At 38.4% G+C, this 23918-nt stretch overlaps 1 protein-coding gene across 2 annotated transcripts in view; it reads right to left on the minus strand.

The window, feature by feature from the left end:
- The window catches only part of MCC (MCC regulator of Wnt signaling pathway), a 197812-nt gene that overhangs the window by 158208 nt on the left and 15686 nt on the right, over positions 1–23918 (minus strand). For both annotated transcript variants that reach the window (XM_085214547.1, XM_085214548.1), the window contains exons 2-3: positions 21262–21509; positions 9083–9294 (exon numbers count right to left, since the gene is read on the minus strand). In XM_085214547.1, coding sequence (XP_085070673.1) covers positions 9083–9294; positions 21262–21509 — 460 coding nt within the window. The remainder of the gene's footprint in view (positions 1–9082; positions 9295–21261; positions 21510–23918) is intronic.

Genomic DNA, 23918 nt, shown 5'->3' on the forward strand with positions numbered 1-23918 from the left:
ATTATCAACCACAACTACAGAGATCAAACAGAAAAGCTGATAATACAAAATTGCGTGTGACTAGAGCTGCAGGGTAATCTTTTTGGCACGCTGGAATGCAGGAGGTTAATGATGCTTCAGCAGACTAATCCTAGATCTCGGGTTTAGCTTAATGTTGCCAAGCAGGTAATATTAATTCTATATTCTGTACAGACATGTGCAGTGATGACAGCCCAGTGTATAAAACGAATAGCTCTTCATCTCAGACAACTGGAGAAAAAAAAATGTTGGGAAAAGTGAAGAGATAATAGCTCTTGCACCAGGGCCAGAGCTCTCTTAACTACAGCAAACAAAAACAGATGCATGAACAGCTTCTTAGCAGAAGAGAAGTTGAGGAGGACAGTATACAAAGAACTTGCAACTAAGTTAAATTCAAAGTTTTGAAATTCAGTACCTATGCCTTCAAAACATCTACTTAAACACTCTTATTAAGATACCCCTTTCTTATAGCACCTATTGGTATGTGCTTGTTCCAATTATACAATTAAAATTGCAGAACTGTGTAAAAACCCATCATTCTATGCACTTCATCTTACTTACATACTTGTAAGGAATATTGTTCAACTGTTTCACAAAAATGCCAATTAAAAGCATCACCAAAAAGATCTACTAAAAGGCTGCTTGAACACACATACACTGTGCCAAAACCCATAACTCTGGGCTGACAGAAGTTCTAAAAAGATTCAAACAAAAGGAACCTCAGGATAGAGTTGTTAGAAGGAGGATATAACATTTATCATCTAAGGTGGTAATGGTGTTAATGCGCTATAGAAAGGAAGTTTCAAAAAAGTTTATAATTTGTTTTTGCTCAGCTGTACATTAAGATCCAGAAACTACATATTAACATAGATGATTCCTGACAGAAATAATCCATAATTTCAATTTTTAATTTGAAAAAGGAGACACTGAGCACTACTAGGATAGATACAGAAGCCAGGATTCTATGAACATACTGCATAATCCTATTACACCTTATCTGAGCTTCAAACAAATTCCATTACAACGCTTGCTCAAGATCAAAGATAAACAGCTACCACATTCCCAAACATTAAAAATGTCCATCAAATAAAACCATTTGGCTTTCTGATGAGCCTGAATCTACATTCCCATGATTAGGTTTTATTTTAGTGGCGTTCTCAGGCCTTATTTTAAACCTGCTGGAATGGAAATGATGTCCACCTTGGAAGCAAAGGCACAAAAGGCATACATTATCTTAGGCAAAGATCTTTTATGAAAAGCAGGTTCCATTTTCCAGGCCACTGAAATACTATTTAACTTCAAGCTTCCCTAGATATCAGATAATTAATAATTAATCTATATTTTTATGTTAATAGATTTTTGGGGGATAAAAAGAAACTGTAGTAACAGCTGCACATAGGATACAGAACATCAATGTGTTTAAAGGGAGAAGGGACAGAGATCCTTCTCTGGTTATTTAGTATTATTTATTTACTATTATTTAGTATTATACACTAGATCCCAAATACAGAACACATCCCCTGTCAAAATAACCCGGGAAAAATCAGTGTGAACAACTAATTTAGCTCTGGTTTATCCAACAGAGCACATACAGCACTAAACAAATTCCCTGAAATACATGAAATGTAGGTGATTTTTATCCACATCAGGAAGGGCATTATTCTCCCATTATTCTCCCATTCAAATAGATGTGCTTTGAGAAAATGTGATACTTGATGCTTTGACGTCTGAAATTTCTGTATGTAAGTGAAATCACTGTTATAAGTGAAAGGGTAGGGAAGCTGAAGGAATGGAGCTTCCCAAACTGAGGAACAAGTAGGCTTAATTTAAAAACAAGGAGAACGTAGAAGAGAACAAAAAGGAGCAGATTTCCCCAGAAAAAGATGTATCAGTATTACTGAGTTATCAAACTGTAAAAACTTAGAAATGAAATGAGACACTTAACAGAATGGGCTAATTAGTTGGGATGTGGAATCCAACCATGGTACAGGTGTGTCTTCAAACTTCCTTGACGCTTTCCTTAAAAAAAATTCCCCAAAGAAATACCTGGATGATTGCAATACCAAAAATGATTGCAATTTAATTTAAGCTGATGGCTGTACATTAAGCAAGTGAGAAAATGGTTCATCATTAGGACTGCTGTAAGAGTAGATCCTTGTTAAATAAGAAAGGCTCTCTTTTACACAAGTCTCACATCTCTGTGAAGTCCTTTGTTCTCACTCACCTGCAGAAGTATTTCTGCTTTCTTCAGCAACCAGACAATCTTTCCTGTACTTAAAAAGTCAATTTGAAAAAATATTTTCATCAGATTCGTTCAAATGAAGCTTAACAAAATCACAGTGCATACACAAAGGTTTACAGCTGGGGGAGGAGTGCAGGTGAGAATGCTATGGTCTTTTAAGGAGTAACATTTTTATTCCCTTAACATTATCACTGTGGTGAGCTGTGCCAAATAAAAAACTGATATAGAGAAGCAGATTCCTGTTACCAGTTCATAGTCTTAGCATATCAGTAAGGAAAAACTTTTAGTTACCTAGGCACATCTTCTGCTAGTTGTATAGAAAACGACCCTAGAAATATCAACTGGTTGACTTATAGTCAAACAAGTAGGTAAGATATCAAGTAAGAGAATAACACGATGTACTGTCAGATGGTATGAAGTGCTAGAGAAAAGGTTGGACAAATATTAAATTTAGCACTTTAAATTTCAACACAAAATGTCCTGTGTGAATATGTGTAAAATACAAAGCATCCCCACAACATTATCTTCCTACAGTACTAAGCATGTTTCATAACATTAAGGCATTGCAAGGAATCATTACATCTTAAATGCTCAATAACTTGACAGCGGTATTGAATTTACATGCAGAATCACTATTTAGTTTTTATTAATTTAGATTTTACATGCATTTCACAAGCCTATAAATGGCTATTTATGACAAAGAGTGAAATAAAGAGTGAAATAGGCTAACAGTGCTTTTTCAATTAGATATCCAGAACTGCACTAAAGTCTGAAATGAATGCAATATGCAATGCTAATCTGAAATACGACGTTTTGTAGACAGAAGATTATATTCAGTTTCATGTTTGCCTAATTATTACACAAATCTTGCAGGTACAAAAGGAAAAGACGCCTATCCCTGAAAAAAATTAATAGTAGTTTATACAATATTATCACTATATTATCACTTATAAGCTATGTCAACTAAAAAGAATACCTTTCTCAAAACAATTGCTCTAGCTGTTATAACTTGCAGCTCAACGATCCTGAGGAAAAACTAGGAATGTGAACAACTACTGAGTCTGACAAAGAAGTTATTGCAGTAATACCTATTTGCAGAACACAGTCCTTTCCTAAGACAAAGACATTCTCATCTGTAGTGATCATGGTGCGACAGTAATTTCAATACAATTGTATCTTGCTTTTCTATGAATATTCAGAGTATGCCTTTGTTCTTTACAATCTTTTGAGTTGTTTATCTAGCAGAGATGGTAACTATATTTGGCACTGATGGCCCACAGCCAGAACTAAGCTTGGTTTAGTCACCTTAATTACACTGTACAGAAAAGATGCCCCGTCACACACAGATGCACAATCAAAGCATCCATTCCCAATCTCAACAAAATTTTTAGTATCTCCAGCTGAGAAACACTTACAGGCAAGTCAGACAGAAATAACATATTCCGGAGGTGTTACAAAAAGCTGCTTTAGCTTTCTGTTTTATTCTTTATGGAGGCAGTCCAAAATCAGCTCCCTTTATGACAAGAAATGAGTGCAGATTTGGCAGGTGGAACAATTCAGAGCAATACTCTAGACACATCCATCTTGCATTGACAGCTCTGTTCAAGATAAAGCAGGATTATTCCTGCTTCATCACTGGTCAAAACAATGAGATGCTGCAGGAAGCAATTTTGGCAAGTCTGTAAATTTGCCCTCTCTGCATTCATTAGTAAGAACATGCAAATATGTGGTTCTTTTCTTGAAGAGGAAAACAGCAACACAAGCTTCTAAGAGCAAGTGGTCATGAAGGCATCCTAACACAGACTTATTCTCAAAAAAATAACTCCTGTCTTCCCCTTTTCAAGTTAACTGTAATCCCACCAAACCTTTCCTAAATGTTTTCAACTAAATGAGTTGTATCTATATAACTGTAGTATCTTTAGAAGGAAAAATTAGTAAAGGATCCCAGATCTAATCAATTCAAACACTGACAGTTTAAACATCTATCAACATCCTCTGGACCACATTCTTGAAATTTAAAATCTTTGTGCAGAGAGATTTTCTGAACAAAAAAACCCAGTTATTTCCATCTGACAGAATAAAAGTGGAAATCATACCATCATGGCAAATCAAACCATCCCTGTTGGTTCCACTCGTGTAAATGTAGCTATTTGTGACAACAAATACATTCATCTTACCAATAATGAATTTTGGCAAGAGAAACGAACAGTAAGCACACAGAAATGCATGAGCATTATTTGTATGCATGCATTCAACTCAAAGAAAAAAAAGCATCAAGTTTATCTAGCCTATTTTTATCATGCACAAGAGCAGTACAAAAAGAGAATTAAATGTCACCTAATTGAATTCCTTCAGATTATTAAAATTCACTGCAATTCCAATTTGAAACATGTATATCATATTGAAATGCTGCCCTGTATGAAATTACCAGAGAACAGCACTTTATCTCTTTGTCATTGGACAGTTGGACTGGATGATCTTAGAGGTCTTTTCCAACCTTGGCGGTTCTACTATTCTATGATCTCTTGCAACAGAGGAATGCTATTCCTCTTGACAGCAGCTTCTTCATAATCATTCTGAAGGAGATTAAAAAATCTCTGGCTGACTTCAGGAGCATTTAAAATACCTGAGAGGAGTATTCACACATCACCTGTTTTAAAATATTTGCTCTTCTATAAATCAGTTTTACAAAAAGAAATACAAACAACTTCCAAACAGCAGAAAAGCAGTTACTAATGATCCATTAGAGATTTTTTAGGTAACCCTAGTGAGAGTACAAAGCAGTTTGTCCAGCTTCTGTATGAATGGAAAAGTTCCCTTGACTAAATCCGAAAATGTGAAAGCTGAAATCTGTGATTTCTGAAAATGAATACAAGAGAGCTGAGAGGTTTGACATTGTGTTAAATAAGGTAGGTAAAACAGTTTGAGAAAGAGACATTGGAGGAAGTAACCATAACAAATTATATCTCTAAGGCAATGTCTCTCACATTACAAGTCTAAATTCAGACGGTACTAAACAAGCCTCTCATAATTAATAGTGTAAATGAAATAAATGGAAATAGTGAAAAACAGAGTAAATATTCTCTCAGTTTTCTCTCATCCCTCTTCTCTGTAATAAAGCCAAAGCAAAAATTTGCATATAACTCATGACACCAGTGCTTAGCAGGGGTCAAATGAAGATGCTATGAAGATTGAATTCATCTACATATAAATGAGAGATATCTGATTATATTATAGTTTCAAAGACCATAGAAAGAATATTTAAAAACAGAAGTGTGACAGATCCTTGTAAAAAACAAAGATCAGGTGTCTCTCAAAGCCAGAAGCATAAACGAAACTTAGAGATGACAGTAAAGAGAAAACTATTACATTTGGAGAACTTCATTTCTTCTGAAGCTTCCTGTTTTTAAAGTATCTACCTGTCAGAGCAGTGCAGTATCACAGAATCATAGAATTAGTATGGTTGGAAAATACCTCTAAAATCATCTGCTCCAACCCCCAACTCATCCCCGCCATGCTCACTAACGATGTCCCTCAGTGCCATATCCACAAGGTTCTTGACTCCTCCAGGGACTGTGACGCCACCGACTTCCCCAGGCAGCCTGTTCCAGTGCCTGACCATTCCTCTGGAGAAGAAATTTTTCCTCACATCCAACATGAACCTCCCCTGGCACACTTTAAGGCCATTCTCTCTTGTCCTATTGCTAGTTATGCATAAGAAGAGGCCAATCCCACCTTGCCACAACCTCCTTTCAGGCAGTTGTAGAGTGTAATAAGGTCTCCCCTGAGCCTCCTCTTCTCCAGACTGAACAATCCCAGTTCTCTCAAGCATCCCCCAAAAAACTTGTGATCCTCACCGCTTTGCTGCCCCTTTCCAAACACGCTTCAGGGTCTCAATGTCTTTCTTGTAGTAAGGGGCCCAAAACTGAGCACAGTGCTTGAGGTGCGGCCTGGCCTCATCAGTGCTGAGTAGAGAGATCACCTTTCTGCTCCTGCTGGTAATACTATTTCTGATACAAGCCAGGATGTCATTGGCATTCTTGGCCACCTGGGCACAATGTTAGCTCATGTTCAGCTTATTGTCAACCAACACCCCCAGATCCATTTCCTCCACAAAGGTTATCAAAGCTCACAACTTCAGAACCAACATCAGTCAGGAGGAACATAACAAGAGAACACATTAGTATGTACTCGTCTTGAAACCTGAATGAAGTCCAGATTCAAAAAGTATTCTGCAACTCACAGTTTCTGCTCCAGAAAGAAAAGTCTTAAACCATTCTTTTTGTGTAGGTATACTAGTCCTAAGCCACTCCACTTAAACTTTTAAACTGTATTTTACATCTTTTAAAATAATTAAATGAGAAGTAGCTCATGTTTTTTCAAAATCATATATTTTTAAGCAAATCAACCAAAGCTATGGAAATATGTATAACTGAGCACTGATTAATTATCTTCCTTAGACCTAGACTTGCACAATCACAAGTGCAGTTTTCAGCATGGGGAAAATTTTACCAGCAAGTATAGTTTCATTTTAATTTGGTGATGTTACCCTACAAACCAGAGAACAGGGAAGAACAGGACTGAGAAAGACGTTAAAAAAAAACAGCCTCACAATTTTAAAACCATTCAGAAATTCATGTATTAGTAGTTTGGACCATGCTTCTACATTTGATTATTACAATGTTATTCAAGTCAGGATCAAATTACCAGAGATATACAACATGTACTGTTTCTCCAAAGTCTACTCCTCAGTTAAAGCAAGTTTTAGATTGGTTGGATATTATTGTTCTCAAATAAATCCGGACATCCTCTCTTAGTCAAAATCGTGCACATCTCCAGAATCATAGCAGAATGTATAAATAATACTACTAGCTGGCCCAGATTCTCTGTCTTATTCTCTTTATAAATCATGCGCCTGCTTTTTCTGCTTTTTACAGATTCCGTCTGTTTCTGTCCAGTTTTCATTAACCAGTTTACAATTGACTATAACTGATCCTATGCTTCTCTAGGAAGCATAAGATATAATTCCATTAATTGTCAGCTTCTTTGAACTTTTTTGTCTCTTAGGTACATTTGAATATCTACAAATTTTTACTTTACACATGGAAACTTCAGGTCCTGCATCACACTGCATTCAAAACAAGCAAACAAGAAAAACATAGGAGGCTTTTACAAACACTTTCAGAATATTTTTCATTGTTTTATTTTTGAGTAATGTAGCTTAAAGAACTTGATTTTCCTCAGCTGCCAGCAATCACTTCTGTTAGACATTAACTCTTGAGCAGGAAGCTGGACTAGACAATCTCCTGAGGTTTGCTTGCAGTTAGAATTCCCCTATGTGAATTTCATGGAAGGCAAGTAGGCAAGCAATCACTTCAAAAACAAAACCTTTTCTCTTTCATATTTTATTTCTCCACTTAAAATTCTGCATAGCGTAAATCAGGACCATGGTACAAAATCGTCTTTTATTACATGCCTCACTTAGAACTAAAATACGAATTTGATCCAAATGAATTGATGGAGAAGCCAAGAATAATGCCTTACCCGTACAACATTTGCATATCTTTACATAACAAAGAATAGTTCTTGCATATAGAAATAGAAAGCATAAGAGAGCAACAAAGAGTTTTAAAAGAAAAAAACATGGGAAGAATTTTTCTACATAATGTTTCTCAACAATCTGATGCCCTGAATAAAAAAATGAATTACGAGAATCACAGAATAATCTATGTTAATCTATGGAACCCACAAAGACCATCAATCAAGTCCAGCTCATGGCTCCACACAGGACCACCCAAAATTCAAACCCTTTGCCTGAGAGAGTTGTGCAAACAGTTCCTGAACTCGGGCAGCTCAGGGCTGCACCCACTGCCCTCCGACAAAAAACCTTTCCTTAGCATCCTCCCTGCCCATCCCCTGACACAGCTTCATGCCATTTGCTTGGGCTGTGTCCCTGTCACAGAGAGCAGAGCTCAGCGCTGCTCCTCTGCTCCCTGTGAGGAGCTACAGCTGCCATGAGGGCTCCCCTCGGCCTCCTCTGCGCTGAACTGGAAAACCTCTCCTCATACGTCTTCCCTTCCAGACCCTTCACTATCTTTGCAGCCCTCCTTTGGATTCTTCCTAAAAGTTCCATGTCCTTCCTTATACTGAGACATCTGGTGAAGAGGTGAGGCTGCACAGTGCAGAGCGGACAACCCCTCCCCTCCTGATGGCAGAGCTGGGCCTGGTGCATCCCAGGGTACAGTTGGCCCCTTGGGCTGCCAGGGCACTCTGCTGGCTTCCTTACAGTTTGTCCTCAACCAGAACCCTCACATTCCTTTCCATGGAGCTGCTCTCCAGACTTTCATCCTCCAGTATGAGTACATAGCCAGGACAGCCCAATCCCAGGTGCAAAATCCAGCACTCAATCATGCTAAAATGCGTGCGGTTGGTGATTGCCCAGTCCTCTAATTTCTCACGATCCCTCTGCAAGGCCTCTGCCTGAAAAGAAGTCAATAGCTTCTGTCAATAGCTCCTGTTTAGTGTTGTCAATGGCAGGAATGGGTAGGAAGTTTTCACAGGTACCTCTTCTTTTTTTAAGCTGCGTAACTTAAGAACTTGAACATGGTTCCTCAAGGACTATTATCCTTTTTAACTCAATTTTATGAGTTTTGGAAATATTTACACCACCACTTGCTAAAATCACATTCGCTTTCTTGTAAATGGAATGCACCGGCAGCCTGACGTTGTTTCTGTGACTGTTCAAAGGCTGAATTAATATGGTTCTTCAGAGAATAACAAGAAAAAATAATCTATAGGACTTGAAAGGAAAAATGTACTTACAGTATTGGCAAGTTCCAAGTAGTTTCCTTCAACAGAGCTGCTGTAATTTGAGGCCTGACATAGAAGCTTCTGCAGAGCAGCTTGTTTAGCCACATTGCTTCCACCATTCTCCAATACCTTCTGTAGGGTAAAATGACTCTGAAGGTCTGGACTCTGAAGATCTCTTGCTCCTGAATCATACTCCCAGCTTTCTCTGGCTCCTGATAAGGCACCTAAAATGCAGAAATTAAAAACTGTTATAATATAGGCTATGTATAGAGAACTCATCAATCAGCCAGCTTGCCTTCCCAGAAAGAAAACAATCAAACAGCTCTTTTGCCCGATCTTACATACACTGACAGTACTAGAGAGAGGAAAAAGAACCAGTCAATGCACAGAATATATGCCATATCACAAGAACCAAAGAAAAAAACAAAAACATCTGGAAAGAATTATTTAGTAAAGGGTAAAAAAAAGTAAATAGTGAAATTTATAATAGCTAAGGACCACAGAAGGAAGAAGTGTCAGCAATTCTGTCATGTTTAAGAACAACATTAGATAATAAAAGAGGAAAACTGTAATTCTAAACTTTTTTTTAATACAATAACAACACAACATGTAAATACTCTGTTTGTACAGTTTATGACCATTTTATATTTGCACTACCTTCTTATTATCTCAGGCTTGCCTGTTACTTAAAAGTTTCAAAAATGCATTTCATTAATAATCAATGCAAGAAAATGATTGTATATCTAGTGACAAACAACGAATGCTTAAGAGAATCATAGAATGATTTGAGTTGGAAAAAACCTTCAAGATCATCTAGTTCCAGCCCCCCTTCTACAGGCAGGATACCTCCCTCTAGACCAGGTTGCTCAAAGCCCCATCCAGCCCGGCCTTGAATGCTTCCAGGGAGGAAGCATTCACAATTACTCTGAGCAACCTGTTCCAGTGTCTCACCGCTCCCACAATAAAGAATTTATTCCTATCTAGCCTAAATCTACCCTCTTCCAGTTTAAAACCATTTCTCTTGTCCTGTCACTACATGCCTGTATAAAATGTCCCTCTCCAGGTTTCTCGTAGGCCCCGTTCAGGTACTAGAAGGCTTCTATAGGGTCTCCTCAGAGTCTTCTCCAGGCTGAAGAGTCCCAGCTCTCTCAATGTGTCTTCGTAGGACAGGTGCTCCAGCTCTCTTCGTGGCCCTCCTCTGGATCCACTCCAACAGAATGTCCTTCTTGTACTTGTGGCCCAAGAACTGGGTGCAGTACTCCAGGTAGGGTCTCTCACAGGAGCAGAGTTTATTTTATAGCTATTTCTCTCTCTTACATAAACATTATAAACAAGTGTTTACTAATCAGTATTTATTTATTGTTTAATTGGTAAAATCCTAGGGAGAAAGAATAAACAGTTCAGTGTTAAAACAGTTTCAGTGGTATGTGGAGACAGGACGAGGGGAAACGGACATAAGCTGCAGCACAGGAAGTTTCGCACGAATGTGCGTAAGAACTTCTTCACGGTGAGGGTGACGGAGCACTGGAACAGGCTGCCCAGGGAGGTTGTGGAGTCTCCTTCTCTGGAGATATTCAAGTCTCGCCTGGACGCCTACCTGTGCGACGTGGTGTAGGGAACCTGCTTTGGCAGGGGGGTTGGTCTCGATGATCTCTAGAGGTCCCTTCCAACCCCTACAATTCTGTGATTCTGTGATTCTGTGAAACTATTTAACAACTAGTAGAGCACCTTCCCACTCCCTCACCCAAAAAGTTTAAGCTGCAAAAGAGCAGCCAGAAGGGAAGCAAGCTGGCAACCAAAATGTATCTTAGGATCAACATCCTTACTCCCCTGCAAAGAAGTCATATCTAACAAACTGTCTAGAAACTCAGAGGTGGTTTTCCTCACTTATTGTAAAGAGAATACACTAGTCCCTGGCCATTTAAGTAGAAAACAACATGAAACAAAGAATTACACTTTCTACTAATATAATTAACACGTTTCATTATCACAGTACAGGTAACAATAAAAAATTAATTTGATTACTTTTACATTGAAAGTATGCATCAACTGTAAATTATCTATGACTATATGCTGCAAGCTGTCCAACATAGTTGAACCGAGACACCATTACCAATAGTTCAACACCCAAAACACAGATTCATTACATGGTGTGTACTAAACACAGTGCACACCTCTACCCTCTTGTGGCTACTGTGTACAGTATACCAGAAAAATCTGCAACCAACAGAACTGAAGAGCAGAGATTCCTCAAGAGCCTGAGGGAAATGGGGAATCAGTTCTGTTATCTCCAAGACAGGAATACAGCAGACAGCCATGAATTGTCAGCTTGTTGTATCATACTTATTTTTACTGAGTTAAATATGGCACTAACAGAATATGTGCACTGTAAATTTTGGTTACTTAAAGGACAATGATCAGCAAAAGAGCTCTCATATTCAGTGAATTAACAATATTAGCACTGTTGAAGACCCCAGAAGCCTTCATAGACTGCACTGCCTGCAGTTGGATACACTGATTGATGAGGCTCTAAGGAATGACAAATACAAATATACATATTTACAGTATTATGACCGTAATTTTAACCCATCTTTCTTAAAGGCTTAAGCCTGTATTCCTAACTTGAAAAATCTGTTCTAAAAATTCTATTCCACCTTACTCAGGGTTCACTAGGTTTGATGCCTCACAAACTGCAAAACTCTCCATAATTAATGTCACACAGAGCTACGTTCTTGTGCTGGCATCATTTCAATGTGGAGATCTCAAAGAAAAATGGCATTCTCTCTTCTAATAATCAATATTTTGTGTAGAAGTCTCATATATGGCAATGAGAAGCAGGTGTCTAACATGACTACAGCAATACTTTTTTGGTTTGGTGAAGGATGACTTCATCAGACTGTGCTGATGGGCCTAGAGTTCTTTTGCTCACAAAGTAGAAGTATCAAGATATTATGGCACTGAAGGATCCAGTATATCAGGAAAAGTGAAATATTGTGAGATTATTCTGAAACAGCTTCTCCAATGTGTCTCAGCTTGCAAATGGCAAAGATGAAGGTAGTGACCATGTAAGATACTACAAATGTGAAGGGGCTCAAGTTCATGTAGTTAAACTTCACTCAGTACAGTCTTAACAGCCAAGTCCAAATATCTGATCACAATTTTCCGTTAGATATCAGTGGCATTTAGTTACTTAAACACTTCTCGAGCAACTAAGATATTAAAGATATAATTTATGTATGCACTGAATACAGCTCAATATTTCTGGGAGAAATTTAGTTCTAGAGACTGGTGATTTTTTATTCTGAGTGGGTAAAGACTGAATTAGTCTCTGCTCATGTCTTAGCCCCGGTCTCAAAAAGTATTTCAGTAAGCCAATGATTTTGTTATCAAATGCCAAATAATTTGCTTTAAACACTTTCCTCATACTTCAGCACACATATGAAACAATTTCTGGAGATACAGTCCATCTGAGTCCACCATCTCATTTCACAAATCTGATCACCCCGGAAAGCATAATAAGGTAATCAGTGAGTAGATTTTCTTCTTTCACTTACATTTCATTTCATATTCAAAATTCTCATTGACCTGCTGAATCTTTCTCTATTCAAAAACTATTATTTTACTCTAAAAGTCTATTTTTCAGTTGTTTTTTTGTTGTTGTTGTTATTGCTAATCTTTAATTCAATGGGTGCACTAAATTCTGAGGAATCTGTTTAAGGTTGGGCCTGTTGGATCACTATCACATTCTTGTTCCTCTCACTGTACTTGTATTTGGCTTGATGAACACTAATTAAAGATATTGTGTTACACTCTATTACCTCTTCATTTTAGGATTGGAAGATAACAACCTCTATGTGAACTAGCCAGAGCAAAACTCCACCCTGATTAATAAGGCATGGGAGAAATCTATTTCAAGAAATTAGAAGGAAGAGGCAAACTGAACTAAACCAGTTTTGCTCTAAAAAGGAAAGGCCTTATCAAGACCAGAAAAATACATCTGATACCTTTGATAATTTTTATTTGTATTTAGCGTCTTCTGAATGCCTCAAAGAAAACAAACCCGGACAGTGTCAACAGAAGTGAACATACATCAAAAAAGCTTAAGCAGCATTTTAAATTATACACAATCTGAAAGTTTCACAGCATTACAGAGATCACAAAAATATTCATTAGTATGAAATAAATGATTTTACGTAACAATATGTATGGGCATGAAAATACAAAGAATAGATGGAAACAAAGTCAAGATTTGACTGAAAGATTAAAAATTATTTCATACCTTTAATATAAAAAAAGAGTTAGAATAGACAAGAATGCTCTTGTAACTGAAACCCCGTAAAATATTCTCCATTTATGTTTGTTAATGCATACTGAATGCTCATACAGAGGTTTAGACACAGTACTTCAAATGCAGTTTGCTCACAGTTTGACACTCCTGTGTTATAGAATCACAGAATCAATTGTTCAGGTTGGAAAAGACCTTCAAGATCAAGTCCAACCACAACCTAACCACGCTACCCTAACTCTAACAACCAACCCACCACTAAATCATGTCCTTGAGCACCACATCCAAATGGTTTTTAAACACATTCAGGGATAGTGACTCAACCACCTCCCTGAGGAGTCTATTCTAGTGCTTAACAACCCTTTCTGTAAATAAATTTTTCCTGATATGCAATCTAAACCTTCACTGGCACTTGAGGCCATTTCCCCTTGTCCTGTCACCTGTCACCAGTGAGAAGAGACCAACCCCGCTCTCACTGCAATCACCTTTCAGGTATTTGAAGGCAGCAGTAAGGTCTCCCTCAGCCCCCTTTTCCCCAGACTAAACAGCCCCAGTTCCTTCAGTCTCTCCTTGTAGGGCATACTCTCCAAGCCCTTCACAAGCCTTGCTGCCCTTCTTTGGACCTGCTCCAGCACCTCAATGTCCTTTCTGTATTGAGGTGCCCAAAAGTGAACACGGTACTTGAGGTGGGGCCCCACCAGTGCCAAGTACAAGCGCACATTACTTCCCTACTCCTAGTCCTGCTCACCACACCATGGCCAGGATGCCATTGGCCTCCTTGGCCTCCTGGGCACACTGCTGGCACGTAGTAAGCCGACTGCCCATCAGTACACCAAGGTCTCTTTCCATCAGGCAGCTTTCCATCCACTCCTCCCCAAGTCTGTAGGGTTGTCTGGGGCTATTGTGACCAAAATGCAGGATGCAACATTTGGTCCTATTGAAACTCATACAGTTTACCTTGGCTCAGTGATCCAGTCTGCCCAGGTCCCTTTGTAGTGCCTTTTTCCCCTCAGGCAGATCAAAACTCCCTCCCACCTTGGTGTTGTCTGCAAACTTACTGAGGGTGCATTCAATCCCTGTGCCAAGATCGTTAATAAAGATGTTAAATGGAAGTGGCCCCAGTACTGAGCCCTAGGGGACATCTCTCATGACTGGCCACCAACTGGATTTAACTCCACTGATTATAACCCTTTGGGACCAGCTGTCCAGCCAGTGTTTCACCCAGCAGAGTGAAACATCCAATCCCATCCAAACCGTGGGCAGGCAGCTTCTCCACAAGAGCGTTGTGGGGGACAGTGCCAAAGTCCAGGTAGACCACATCAATAGCCTTATCTTCACCCACTAAGCAAGTCACCATGTCATAGAACAAAATGAGGTTTGTCAAACAGAATCTACCATTCATGAAACCATGCTGACTGGGCCTGATCTCCTGGTTGATCTCTAATTGACCCATGATGGCTCCTGAGATTATCTTTTCCATAATCTTCCCCAGCATCAAGGTGAGAGACAGATAGGTCTGTAGCTACCAGGATCATATTTCCGGCCCTTTTTGAAGATGGGGCATCACATTTGCCAGTCTCCAGTCCACCAGGACAGCCCGTTAGCCAGGACTGTTGAAGGATGATGGAGAGTGGCTTGTCAACCACATCCACCAACTCCCTCAGCCCTCTAGGGTGCAATCCATCAAGACACACGGACTTGGAGTGTCCGGCTTTCAGGCTGTGTATCCAGGGAGCAACTGTTAAAGACTGAGGCAAAGAAGGCATTAAGTTCCTCAGCCTTATCCTGATTTTGGTCACTGTGTTCCCGTCCGCATCCAACAAGGGATGGAGATTCTCCCTAGCCTTCTTCTTACTGGTGATATACTTATATAGTAGATATATTAAGTAAAATTAACATGATAACAACAATAAATAAATATTATTCCATTATTTCATTGATGCTCAGCTGAACATGAGCCAGCTGTGTCCCCAGGTGGCCAAGAAGGCCAATGGCATCCTGGCTTGCATCAGAAACAGCATTGCCAGCAGGAACAGGGAAGTGATTGTCCCCCTGTACTCAGATCTGGTGAGTACTGTGTCCAGTTTTGGGCCCCTCACTGCAAGAAAGACATTGAGGCACTGGAGCGGGTTCAAAGGACGACAAAGCTGGTGAGGGGTCAGGAGCACAAGTCTTATGAGGAGTGGCTGAGGGAGCTGGGATTCAGTCTGGAGGAGGCTCAGGGGAGACCTCATTGCTCTCTGTGATTACCTGAAGGGAGGTTGTAGTGAGCTGGAGGTTGGCCTCTTCTCTCTTGTAACTGGTGATAGGACTAGAGGGAATGGTTTCAAGCTGCACCAGGGGAGATTTAGGCTGGATGCTAGAAAATACTACTTTTCTGAAAGAGTGGTCAGCCATTGGAACGAGCTGCCCAGCAAGGTGGTGGAGTCACTGACCCTGGAGGTGTTCAAGGAACGTTTGTTTTGTGTTAAGGGACATGGTTTAGTGAGAACTATTGGTGATAGGTGGACTGGATGATCTTGTAGGTCTTTTCCAACCTTGGTGTTTCTGTGATTCTGTGATATTATATAACAATAAGGAAATAAATATTTATTGTTGTCTTTCACCTTAGTGGCCAAGTTCAGTTCTCCCTGCACAACTTCACTATGTATTTGTAATCCTCATAAGTTGCTTAGCACCACCTCTTCCAAAGACCATAACCTTTCCTTTTGTTCCTGAGTTCCAGAGCTAGTTCAGACCCCTGAACTAGTTACAACATTTTCACTTTCTACCACTGTATTTTTTCAGTTCATCACAAAATCTAATCACAGCAGTATCCTCAACATTTAAAAATTCAGAATTTAACAATTCTGGAATTCTGTGCTGCCAGATTCACTGTAAGATATGACAACAGTATCAGTACTTTTTAAAGAAATTAGAAGAATAACCTAAGACTTAACCTTCAGTCTCACTTCCTCAAGTAATGCTAGTATCTATTTCTTCAGCCTTTAGATTTTTATTTTTTTTTCCCACTGAATTACATGTTTTACCAAGTATAAAAACTATCCAAAATCTTAAGAATGAAATCAAATTTTCAGTAAATAGAACAGGGGATTTGACTATGAATTAATTCTGATGACAAACCAATGGCTAAAGATTGCAGACTCTATTATCTATAACTATTTATCTAGAATATGTAACTCTCAGGAGACTGGAAATTCCGCACTTGTCCAAAGGACAAACTTACTAATGAACAGTATCAACAGAAACAAGATGTACTAGAAATAGGTCATCTTTCTCATGGGGGAAGAAAAAAAAAAAGCAAAAACAGTAATTTGCTAATTGCCTGCGAATAGCTAGCTAATGTGTACAATAATAAATAATACAAACAATTCCAATTCTAGTTTTTACTTAATACATGTAAAACAATTAATACCAAACAACCTGACAAAAGCCACAGCTGTTTAAGCCATTTCCTGCCTTAATCATTAGAGGCATAGTTCAGCTGTATTACAAGGGCTCCTTTGACAAGCAATTCAATTCCATCTCTGGGCAGACTATTCACACAGATTTAATATAACTATTATGGTTTTCAGTCTCTGTAACTGAAACAGTTCCCACAGATCTGGTCAGTAGCTGACATTCTTCCTGTATTTCCTACAGAAGTGATATATTAAAAAGTCAGGTTAGCATACAATCATTGCAAGTGTCCAGTAACACTTTCAGAAATTATTCATATTTAATAATTTTTAAGTAATGTTTGAAGAATATTAAATTAACAGAGTTCACTTTCAGTTTCATCTATAGAAAAATCACTGGTTAGCGCTTGCAAATTAAAGCACCCATTGACTTTAATAGTGTGAAAAATGTATTATAATTAATAACAATTATTAATAACAGCCCTGATACCCAAGCAGTGGCAAAAAACATTCCAATAATTTAAAAGTGTGCTTTTTCATGCATTTGAATAAAAGGTTAAAATTTCAAATCTAATCCTACATTTTCTTTTTTAGACATGGATGCAGGTTTGGTTTGATGAACACAAATATGATGAGTCCTGTACTTTGACCAAACTGTTAGCAAGTTACCTTACTGCTGTACAGGAGAAGAGACACTTGTGGACAAATGTACTGTAATATCCTTATAAAAACGGATAGGTGAGACAAAGAAGTTCAACAGTAATTTACTGAAATTATTTCTTCGGAGTTTTTTTCTCCAGTTATTTACTTAATATTGTAATAATTAGAGGTTACAGAGATAATGTTCTTTGTATAGACATATTCATACATTTTCACATTCTTTGTAAAGAAACTGTGACCAGCTACAAGAAAAGCCTACACAAAATGCTGCCTGAGTGGTAATCTTTGTACAGTCCGAACTTGCAATATGGTGTGTCCATCAGAGAAGCTGTATTGTCTGCTTCAGATCACCAGGACCCCTGCTGCACAGTGACAGTCAAATGAATTTTGAATCTGTGTAGTTTCTGTGTAGTTTACGCATCCCATATGGATACATAATAAAAGTTTTCAAGGAATACCAGTATATCTGATGTATTAGAATCATAGAATCATTAAGGTTGGAAAAGACCTCTAAGATACTATGTAGAAATAAATCTCAGGAAAAGTCCTATAAATTACCTTGAGACTGTACTACAGACCTTCTCCTGGCCAAGTTTAGGTCTAATCTTTTCATTACCGAAAACCATAATTATTAAGACAATCTGTCCAAGAAACAAGGACTTAAAGCCCAAGCTGACAAGAAATGTCAAGCAGCCAAATGGTGGACAGCAAACATGGAAAATGGAACAGCAACAGCACTAAAAGAACAAATATAAGAAAGAAGGTGAAGATAATTAAATACATGACCTAAGGAATATACACCATTCCTAATTAAAAAAAAGATATTAGAGGTTACCTTGGTTTTGAAACGCTATCCAGTACAGCTCCTGGAGGTGATTTAAGTAAGAAATCAGATGAGGTTTAACAAAAGCAAGTGTAGAGTCTTGCACCTGGGAAGGAATTTGTCAGCACAGGTTGTGGGGATGGCCTGCTGGAGAGGAGCTCTACAAAGAAGGATCTGGGGGACCTGGTGTGTGACAGGTTATTGATAAGCCAGCAGTGTGCCCTGGTGGCCAAGAAAGCCAGTAAGATCCTGGGTTGCTTTAAAAAGAGAGTGGTCAGTAGGTCAAGGGAAATGATCTCCCCCCTCCACTGTGTCCTGGTCAGGCATCACCTGGAGTACTCTATCCAGTTCTGAGCTCCCTGATACAAAAAAGACAGGGAACTCCTGGAGAGAGTCCAGCAGAGGGCGTCAAAGATCATGAAAGGCCTGAAGATCTCCCCCATGAGGAAAGGCTGGGTGACCTGGGTCTGTTCTGCCTTGAGAAAAGAATACTGAGAGGGGAACTTATTAATGTTTACAAATAGCTGAAGTCTGGAAGACAAACGGATATGGCCAACCTCTTTTCAGTGGTCTGCTGGGACAAGGCAAGGGGAAATGACCATAGCCTGGAGCATAAGAAGTTTCACACTAATATGCAAAAGAACATTTTCACAGTGAGAGTGAGGAGCACTGGAACAGGCTGCCCAGGGAGGTTGAGGAGTCTCCTTCTCTGGAGACATTCAAGACCCATCTTGACACCTACTTGTGCAACCTGATGTGGGGAGCCTGCTTGTGCTTTGGCAGGGGGTTGGGCTCAATAATCTCTGGAGGTCCCTTCCAACCCTTACAATTCTGTGATTCTGTGTGATTCTCTGATTTATTGACTGGAAATGCAATTCAGCCCAAGGATTACGAAGATTCAGTGTAGCCAATGATGGAGAATGAGCAGAGAAACTACAGAGTAAGTAACTACAACAAAATATGACTATGAAAACATTAACAGAGATCAGACAGATAAAAACAATAAAAAGAGCTGTGAGACACATCTACTACATTAGGAAGACAAAAAGAAAAGCCAGAGAGCGTTAGATGATGAGATGGCAAGGGAAATGTGCAATCATTCAAAAAAGCAAGAATATGTGGATTTCACCAAGGATCCAAAGTACACAAGTAACATGTGGTGTCTGAGACAAGCCACGAACACGCGTAAAAAGAGTTACTGTAAGAAAGTGCAGCGTGAACCCTGTAAAATACAAACTAAAACTAAGAACCGACACACCTACAGCTTTACATTCTTGGAGGCTGACTAATGAAAAGGAATTAAAGGTCAGTAACATGAAGACCCAGAATAAAGAGAAACAAACTGGTCAGAAAGAAGTGTGAAGTATAGCTGAGAATAAAAATAAGAACAGAACACATTTCTAACTTAATTTAGGACTGTGTTTAGCCAAAACATGCATACAATTATTTGCTATAACTTGAGCTCACCATAATTTAAGTTTCATTCTGAACACTGTTATGGTTTGAAACATAACACAGGTAAGTTGATTTTCATCTTGAAGACACATGTTTAACTCATTTAAACAAGCAGCCAAATCCATCAAAAATGCAAAATCTGTGAGCCATTTTTCATCTTCACATTCTGGCACAAATTTTCCCTTTTACTTCATTTTGCAAATTGTAAGATCTTTTTAGCATTTTACCCTGACTTAGCCATCTTCCTTTGGAAAAGTAAATGATGTCCCCATAATCAGCATCCATACTTTTAAAGAAGTCCTGGAATTGGCAATGAGTCATTCCCTTGGACTATAAAAAATTCACAGTTTTGATGACTATTTGCATGACATTGCCCATTTTTAAAGCTTTCACAAAGAAATTTTTGTGATGTATAATACAGGACATTTCATCAAATGTTGAGTTGCCGGTGGCAATTGCATTGTCTTCTATTAATTTTATAAGTCCCATTTTCTTACCAACCATCTCTGGGATACCATCAATAGCTATTACCAGACATCAGGACAAATTATATTTGCCACAGTCTCCAAACATTGCTTAATAAACTCAACAAAGGTGTTTTTTTTTTTTTTTTTTAATTCAGATTTGCTTCCACATAGCTACCTTCTATAAGAGTCCATTTGAGTTTTAACTATTTTAAAGATTTTGTTGAGATGACAGACATTTTTTTTGTTCCACTGTTTTGTCCTTACAGAGTCTTCCTTGCTGTATATCAAATTTGGCAGTATGTTTCTGAATATAATGTCTTTTCAAACTGTAATCTTTGAAAACTGACATCTTTTCTTACAAGTTAAGTATACCGCCATACTATTTGTCTTGACAAAAAAGTAGCAATCTGTCCATTTTTTCCTTCATCCACAATTTTTCTGGGTTCTGTTTTCTTCTGAGATACCATGAGTCAAGTTGAAATATTAGTACTGGCAATCACTGCATTTTACTCAACAAGAGGCACAAGCACAAGCTATGTGCAATACATGCAGGCTTTGATGAAAGTGAATGTGTGTGACAGACATGAGAAGAGTCAGCGTTGCCCTGCACTGTCCCCTACCCTTGGTTCCAGCCCACAGCGTGCTGATCGTCCAAAGCTGTTTGGCAGTTGTGAGCAATGGGTGTGAGCCCAGGGCCAGGCTTCTCAGCACGGCAGAGCTGACACCACGATGGCATGAGGCAGAAGGTGTCCACGGTGCAGCTGTGCTGGGCTGCATGTGGCCCGCAGGCTGCAGGCTGGACATACCGGATATACAGCATTTGTAAGATAAAAATATAAACCACAACTCCTGTCTTTTCAGTGATGTTGTCTTGAGTAACTATGGTTTTTAGAAGAGAACATTCTTCACACATACTTGTATACACACCAAACAACATGGATGCATCAGTTGTAACAACACTTTAACATGTGACAAATTTGTGCCAAAGCATATTCTGAAAGCTTTTCAGTGAAAATTCTGATGCCAGAAAGAATTAGTAGAACAAACTCAGAGCTTATTGTCTGTTAAACAACATCAGCAGGACATTTAGATGTCATACCTACCTAAACTGTTATTGCTGCTAGTTGGCCAGGAAGCTATCCTATCTCTTAACTTTTTCTTTTTATAGGTGTCATCTGATTTCACAGAAAGCTCCACTTCCTCCTTCCTGATTTCTCGCACCAGTTGCATGCGGCACTGACTAAAATCCTGGAAGGAAATTTTTCCATTTTCATCTGCTCCCAGCTGGTGCATGATCTCAGCGACAGACTCCTCCATATTCAGCTGGCGGCACACCATCAGCAAGTCATTCCTAGGAATATTTTTAGAGGGAAAATAGGGGTAAGGGAGGGAGAATAGTGCAAGAAAGATTGGAAAAATGGGAATGGAGAAGAAAAAACAAGAATGGTTTAGTTTAGAAAAAATACTGTTTAATTTTGAAATGCATAAATGTACAGACATTTAAACCCAATAAACCAACTACTGTTTTCTATCCATCTATGACCTGAAGTTGGAAAGAAATTGGAACACAGAAGGACCATGGAAACACAGAAAGATTTCTTCTTAAGGATTAATTTCATGCTATTTTCAACACTTTGACTACCAGAGACACAAGTGAGAGCTGAATCATGCTGTTGATCTTCAGAGTAAGATGATGTACTAAGAAATTAAATCGTTATATTTTAGCTGGATCAATAGCAGTTTTGATTTCCATTTTATTTGGAGTAGAGAGAGAAATCTCTTTTGCTGCTGAACAGCAGTAAGTTAAAGAGGAAAAAGGTGCTTATGGTCAAAGAAAACATCAGAAAGGAGCATTTGGAATAAATGTTTTCAAGCCTATCTCCAAATACCATGATTGCAAAATCCTCTCAAGAAGTTTGCTTGGTCTAACTGTTAAATGAAACTCAAAGCAGAGAGGAAGGCAGCATTACATAAAATACTCTGATGCCGAGTGCAAGCGGCTAAAAGACAACTGCAACCAAGTCAACAGGGTAGTTTACTGAGAGCATATGATATACTTAAAAAATGTATGCAATGTGTTCTTTGATAAATACATATAAATACATGTAAACATACTGTCAAAGAACAAACCAGCCAGCAACACTGAGGTCAATGTTATTTTCTACTTTGTGTGAAGAACAAAAGAATCTCAGGAACATACGTTAGACTTAATTTGAAGCTAAACATCCTCAGCGGAACATGTTCTGTTTGCTCCCCATTAATAAAATTACATTAAGAATAAGTTTGCTGAAAGAATTCTCAGTAGTAGCAGTTGGTAAAAACTGCGATATGAATCAGAAGTTGGTGACTAACAGTGAATAAAGTGAACTTATTAGACAAACATCTGATATTCTCTAACAATGGCTTCAGAAAATGGAGGCTCTTTTTGAAGAGACTTTCATATTATCCTTTTCCAAAATGTAAACCACAAGGAAAGGGAAAAGGGAAAAGGGAAAAGGGAAAAGGGAAAAGGGAAAAGGGAAAAGGGAAAAGGGAAAAGGGAAAAGGGAAAAGGGAAAAGGGAAAAGGGAAAAGGGAAAAGGGAAAAGGGAAAAGGGAAAAGGGAAAAGGGAAAAGGAAAAGGGAAAAGGAAAAGGAAAAGGAAAAGGAAAAGGAAAAGGAAAAGGAAAAGGAAAAAGAAAAAGGAAAAGGAAAAAGGAAAAGGAAAAAGGAAAAGGAAAAAGGAAAAGGAAAAGGAAAAGGAAAAAGGAAAAAGGAAAAGGAAAAAGGAAAAGGAAAAGGAAAAGGAAAAAAGGAAAAAGGAAAAAAGGAAAAAAGGAAAAGAAAAAGGAAAAAGGAAAAAGGAAAAAGGAAAAAAGGGAAAAAAAAAGAAGAAAGAAAAAGAAGAAGGAGAAAAAGAAGAAGGAGAAAAAGAAGAAGGAGAAAAAGAAGAAGGAGAAAAAGAAGAAGGAGAAAAAGAAGAAAGAAATAGGAAAAAAACACTGCCATTCTTGTGCGTACAGAACTCAGCAACTGTAAATCAAGATTGAATAATCTTCCTAAGCATTCCTTGTTACAACTTCTCCAGCAATTGAAGGTATGTCAAATAACAGTTGCATTCTAAATAAAATGCGAGTGATAATCCAGATCTCAATCAACAGCTGCCCTACCCTATTGAGAACTTGGTCCAACATTCTCTCCATTTTCAAAGGTTAAAAAAATTATCACTACTTTGGCATTCTCACCCTTTGCTATTTCTTTCCTGCAATTGCCTGTCATATGTCAACGCCTATCTGTTCTACAGATAAAGCTATTTGCTGGGTGAGCATGGTAAGAGCTTCCCCAGCAGATTTTTTGGCAGAGATTTTTATAATGAAAGTGAACTGTAACAACAATACAACCACAAATGCTACGAGCGTGTATTTTAGCACATATTGCCAGATAGACAAGAAATTATTATAAGAGAATCAAATTACATGCATCAACCATAAGTGACTGATATTTGTATTTCAAATTTTGGTTGGAGTTTTGTTCTTAGCATTTAACCTGGACAATGAATAAATAAGTAAATAAATAAAACCTATCCCAGCTCTGTTCCTTTATTTTAGAAGTTAGGATAACATACAAATCAATCTCATAAGGATGTTGCAAAGAAAATTAAAGATGACAAAACATACAAATTTTCACAGGGGATACAGCTAAGCTATGTCTATATTAAAAATTCAAACCAGAGCTAGCCTGAATTTAGATGCCAACAGTTAAATCTGACATTAACCTCCAA

Source organism: Meleagris gallopavo, chromosome Z (assembly GCF_905368555.1).
Source record: "Meleagris gallopavo chromosome Z, MGAL_WU_HG_1.1, whole genome shotgun sequence".
Lineage (NCBI taxonomy): Eukaryota > Metazoa > Chordata > Aves > Galliformes > Phasianidae > Meleagris > Meleagris gallopavo.